Genomic DNA, 6,000 nt, shown 5'->3' on the forward strand with positions numbered 1-6,000 from the left:
CTGGGTGAGATTCTCTGGCCTGTGATACAGAGGTGAGACTAGATAATCATAATGGTTTTGGATGTCAATAAAGAATCAAGGCCACAGGGACTGGTGGGAGGCGGGGGTGTCTATGCCTTAGACACTACTGTGACCTGCAGTCTAGTGTGTGAATACCTAAGGTAGATATACACTCAGGTACTGGAGACAGTCTAACAACCCCACCCAAGATCTCAGTGTGGGCAACTCCACTCCCTAGGGTGACTTTTGCAGCCCACATTGAGTTCAGTGATGCCGCAGCTAGATGGTTACCAGTACTTGAGCTAGGTAGTTTATCCACATGATGCTGTGTCTGCAGTATACATGGACCCTTAGTAGTCCTCCTAATTCAGAACTGAAAATGGAGGGTGCAGAGACAAACCCATGGAGAAAGTCCAGTTGGAAAAAATAGCCACAGTAAGCAAGAAGCCATATCCCCTTAGCAAACTGATGTCCACTGTACCAGATATTCTTCCATAGGGAGTGGGAAGAAAAGGTCCTCTTTGTGTCCACTCTACAGCAAGTGCATCCTGAAAGCTACAGGCAAGGCTGGCCTTCTGGCCAAGGATTTCTGTTACTGCAGGGGGCTTCCCCTCTTCATTCCAGGAAAAAGGAGAAACATCTACAAGCTGCTTTGCTGGGTAAGAGGCTCAAGCATCAAGGAATCCACCATCTGCACAGATGTGTCCTGGCTTTTCTAGGCCAGTGTAACACCTAATTTCAAACAGGAGAGAATCCTTAACATGGATTCACACATATGGCATAGGAAGGACTCCATGTACATAGAACTGTCCACGGAGTAGTGCTGAACCACTTCTATGGGTTCAAAAAATACCTCTGAATAATGATGTGCCCTAATGACCACCCCCTACCGGCAAATGTTCTATTAACCATCTATTGATAGTTAACTGTCTTGCACAGTACTCTTGTAACCCCATAAAATCCAGCCTGGAGCCCAGCTCTCTTCTGTGGCAACATGGGTCTGATCAGAAATCCACTGAAATCAATGGAAAGACACCCTTGATGGCAGTGGGCTCAGTTTGCAGAAGATAATGGGAGTTGGAGAGGATATTTTATATCTGTTACTGGGCCCTAGGTGCAGAAGAGTTGGAGGCCTGTACCTGATCACCTGAGAGATCAGGCAGAGCCTGAGAGAGAGGGGGCTGAGGAGGAGGGCAAAAGAGAAGTGCGGAGTGGAAAGAACATTGTGCAAGTTCATTTCCCATGGTTAAGAGGAGGAAGAATGAAGGAGGGAAGAGAATGAAACAATGGTGATAATGAAAAGCAAAAAGAAGAGAAGCCAGCTGAATGTTGCTAATTGCACCTGATGTTTTAATTCAGTTTCCCCAGGCATTTGAATCAATCCCTTGGGTGCCTCTCTCCAAAGCATCTTCCCTTCAGCTGGGGCTGAGAAATCATTTTCATCCAGCACAAGAGTAAACAAGGCGCGCTGAGCAGCCAGACTCCTGTGCATTGGGCCGGCTCCTCAGCACTACAATTCTTGTTCAGAAGAGTTTGTTTGCCTGTCTCTTTCCCATAGCCTGCCTGATCTCCTGGCAGGGCCAAGCAGATAGCCTATGCATGTCTATGTGTGTAATCTCTCTCAAGGAAAGAAATTACACCTTCCAGAATAGAGCATCTGTGACTGATGATCCCGTGGGCACTGAATATGTCTTCCTTGGGGACTTTCTTGCAGCAGATGATACAACATGTTCCCCCTAACCTCTCAGTATAACTCTCTTGGTCCCCCAAGCTCTGCTGTGAAGGAGCACATTCAAATCACTGGATGCAGTCTCTGGCCAATGTTTCATAGGAGACGAGCTAAATAATTTGAATGGACATGTCTAGCCTCAAAACCCATGATGCTTTACAGGGAGGCTCCCACTAACTTAACTGGGAATCTGTTCAGTCCCACTCCTTGTTTCCACGATACTCTCAACATGGAGGAAGAAAATAGATGAGATCTGGAGGTAAGAAGCCAAGTGCATTCATCAGGGATATGACTGTGCAGAAAAGACATAGTGACATTCCAGGTTTAATTTCTCAGTGAACCTAGATGAAATGCACTGTGTGTGCAAAGGTGGAGCTAAATCCTTTGTTCATTCATGCTGGTGTAAATCCAGAACAACTCCACTGATTTCAGTTAAGTTACTTTGGTGTCACGTAGACACGAAGGATAGCAGAATATGCCTTGATTTTTCTAGCTGCTGGCTGCCCTGTAAGAACCCAGCTGGGTCCTTTTTGCCTCTTTCATCCATGCCCATAATCAACATCTGCAACTCAGAATTCAGCTGCCAATTTTGTGGAGGAACCAGAACAGAGTTGTTAGTGTGGACAGCTCCCAACTCACTCTCCCTCATCTGCACTGAGTCGGCAAGCGCAGAGAGAGCAGGGCTTATTTTCATTCAGGCAGCAATAATGCTTTGCTGTCAGGACCTAGTATATTTTCCCTTGCTGTCTGATTTTAAAATAATTATGAGGGCTTTACTTGTGTAACAGTCTCTAGTCAAGATAAAAAACTGATGCTGGGAGATTTAAAAGCAGACTAGCCCAAGCCTAAACGTTTCCTGAAAAATTCTTCCCCTCTCGGCTTCTCAGTTTGTTTACAGAAGCGTGTTGGGTGATGCCAAAGTGTGAACACAGAGTGTTTTTTAAGCAGGTGGCATCACTTAATTGGGCCCTGACATGCCCTGAAGGGAGATGCAGTCATCTGGGGAGGTTTTCTTCACAGGTCTCAGTGGGAGGAAGGTTCAGCGGGGGTGGGGGAGAGAAAAAGATACCAAGGACAAATCTGAAAACAAAAATGAGGCAGGAAAATACTTTTGAAAGACCAGAGCATGAGCCACTCATGGTAAGAGATAAGACAGGATAGGACACTGCTAGAAAACCTTTGTTTTAACTTTGGATCTTACTCAATTCCTACTTTACTAGATTCACTGATCTCCACCATTTTACTTGGGTTTGTTGTTCACTTGCTTCTTACTATAGGACTTTGAATCCTGTTTTATTTCCCTGTCCAAGTTTAATGACTCCTGTTGTGATTACCCAAATGCCTGGTGGCTGTATACAGGTAAAACTCACTCAAAGAAAATTCCCTTTAATGTCCTGCTTACATCCCCCCAGTTGCCTTCACCCCCCCCCCACACATCACTTTCTCACCCTGGATTTGCTACAGAACCAAGTTTCTGTTAAAGAGGGAAACACGCTGCCAAAGTAGGATCATTTGGATCTGGAGCCCACTCCCAAAATTTAGGCGTGGTTACAGATGGGTCTTTGCTTCAGGCAAATATCTGCCTCTCTCCTTCTGCTCTAATTACTGTCACCAAGGTGATGCAATGGCAAGGACATGGCTAATGATAAGCTGGCATGACAATAATAATAGGTTGGATGTCATGCCAAATAAGTGCCCCCAGGTGTCCTGGGAAGCCCTCCACATGCACTGATTCACCCGTAAATTACATGGCTTACATGTCAACAACATGTTTATTCAGAGGGGGAAAAGCTGATTTTGCTAGATGTTTCAGGGCTGTTGTTTTAACCCCCTCCACTCCACACCACTCCCTTGAGAGATCAACACTGGGTAAATACAGAATTCCCTGCAAGTCTGTTCTAACTGGCAATTACTTCTAGAGAGAAAACTTTATCAGGTGCAGAAGAGAGGGGCCATTGGGCTACCAGGCTAAATAGCCAAGTAGCCAAGTCATGGTATCTTGAGAGCCTGCACAACCATCACAGTGATGCTGCCCATCAAACTCTCTGCTTGTTACCTGCACTCCTGCAGGAACCAGAGGGTTTCTCTCCCAACAGATCAGTGTCCCTGGGAAGCCCCTCATGCTAGGCAGCCTGCTTGAATTTCACAAGGAGTTTGTTTAAAAAAAATGTAACAACAACAGTAATAATAATACCAGGAGCCCTGGACTTCTGAGCTCTCTCTCCCTTCCAGATAAAGTTTCTGGGGTCCCAGAGGCTCATTTACCCTGCACAGAGCAGTGACACTCTGAAGTGATGCTTCTTCTCTGACCAGAGAGGTAAATTATTTCCTGATACTTAGCATTTGAAAGTTGCTAAGATTCATGGCTGATTCATCTGGGCTAGTGCCCCTTGGTAGTATATGTCTGTGAAGGGAGATTGGGTGCTGTATTAAGACCCTTTTGTACCCCTGTGCCCCTCACCCTACCCCTTTTTGAAGCAAGGCAGGGAGGGTGTAAGGAAATCAGATGTGCATAGGGTGTTTCTCTCTGCTCCATTTTAGCTTTGCCCACATTGGGATAAGTTTCAAGCCAGGCTTGTTTTCTGGTTGTATCTTCACCTCTATCTAGGCTCAGACAAACCAAATCCATTAAACTCTCATGGTCCCCAGCTTTGAAGCCAACTGTCATCTGAAAGGGTAGAGCACATGCAACAGAGATAAGCATTTACCAAGGGGCTGGAATGGACATTCTACCTCCAAACCACTCTCACCTCATTTTAATGCACTCCTATTTGAGCAGGCATCATGCCAGGGTAGCTTGGTACCAAGGTAACACTTTACACTCCACGTTCCTTGTGACCTCACTGAGGATAAAGCTACATTCAAAAAGTGAGATGCTTTTCAGAATCTTTTTATGCCAGGGGCTCAATTCAACTGGAGTGCAAGCAGGTGTAACTCCTTTGCCATCAGCCGAGTTGTGCTAGCTTACCTCAAGGTTCAATTTAACTCCAAATCTCATTATTATTCTCCCTCATATCCTGTCTTCTCTGAGTATAAAACATGACAAAAGGAGGGTTACTAGACTCACATAACCAACACAAACCACTCTAATACATGGAGCTGGAGTTAAGACCGGGGAACACTAGAAGTTAGAAGCTGTTTGGGTGACAACATGTAATATTAGCTGTCCCCAGGACTAGTTCAGAACTGACACAAGTTAATGACAAATTACCAAAGCTTCCCACAAGGTCACACGTCCTTCTCTCATGCAAAATCCCAGCACATTACCAAAGCTGACATACCTCCATTGTTCAAGATGCTTGTGGCAATGTCACATCAAAGCACAACAGATGGGTCAAAAAATTCCTGCGCTCAGTGGCTTGAGCCAGGATCTGTTATCTGGGTCATGGGCAATGACAGAAGTTTCCTAACAATTACTAGTTCTCCCAAAACAAAACAGCGCATCAAACTTACATGCTAGAAAAAGTTGTCATTTTTTTTTTTTTAACAGTTGGCTTGATAGAAAATACACCATTCCAAAGCCCAACCATACAGAGATATGGCTCTAGCAACACAACACAGGGATGGAGTTTTATCAAGAATTTAGTGTGTGTTGGTTTATTTTAAATAATCCTAAAAGTAGCTGAGATTTAAGAGAATTTGGGGGTTTTCTTACTGACCATCAGCATCAAAATGTTTCCAGACGTCCAGGAACTGGGATGCTGTGAGTTCCGCCAGGTGCAGGTAAGGGGCTTGCTGCTTCACTGCCATGGTCCAGTGCCTGGGCAGTCCTGAGCTGCTCTCTTGCTCCTCTCCTCAGCTCCAACGTTGTGGCCAACAGTGTTTCCAGCCTGCTTTCTGCTCTGCCTTTATATAAATGTGCCGTGGCCCGCAAAGGAAGGCAGCTGCCACTAGAGGGTGCACAGACTCTGAGAACTCAGGATGAGACCAGAAGCAAGTAAAGGAGCCTGGGCAGAGGCTGGGATGGGGGTCAGGATTTAAAGGGACACCTAATATCCAGGAAACAGTAAACTGTTTTTGCAGAGGGGGAGACAACAGCCTTTAGCAACACTCCCCAATTCTCTGCAATTGCAGCCCACGTTGCTCCCTCAGCTAATGGCAACTCTGTCAGCAGAGCAAGGCTCCCTGTGCCCTCCAATGAAATAGGCCAGATGGACTCATTTTAAAGGAGCCCAATTCAAACTGTCCACTACTCAGACTCTCAAGACCCCTTGCTCTCTCACTGTGGTGCCCAGCCCAGGCAGTACAGTGCTGTTCCAGCATGGCCTTGT

General features: G+C 45.7%; 1 protein-coding gene across 1 annotated transcript in view; it reads right to left on the minus strand.

Moving 5' to 3' along the window:
- CALB2 (calbindin 2) overlaps positions 1-5,562 on the minus strand; it is a 55,119-nt gene extending 49,557 nt beyond the window's left edge. Inside the window, exon 1 of the mRNA XM_090063384.1 lies at positions 5,389-5,562. Coding sequence (XP_089919510.1) covers positions 5,389-5,479 — 91 coding nt within the window. The 5' untranslated portion in view covers positions 5,480-5,562. The remainder of the gene's footprint in view (positions 1-5,388) is intronic.
- Between the last annotated feature and the right edge of the window lie 438 nt (positions 5,563-6,000).

The sequence above is a fragment of the Crocodylus siamensis genome, chromosome 9 (genome assembly GCF_052110815.1).
Source record: "Crocodylus siamensis isolate JL-2025a chromosome 9, ASM5211081v1, whole genome shotgun sequence".
NCBI classification, from domain to species: Eukaryota; Metazoa; Chordata; order Crocodylia; family Crocodylidae; genus Crocodylus; species Crocodylus siamensis.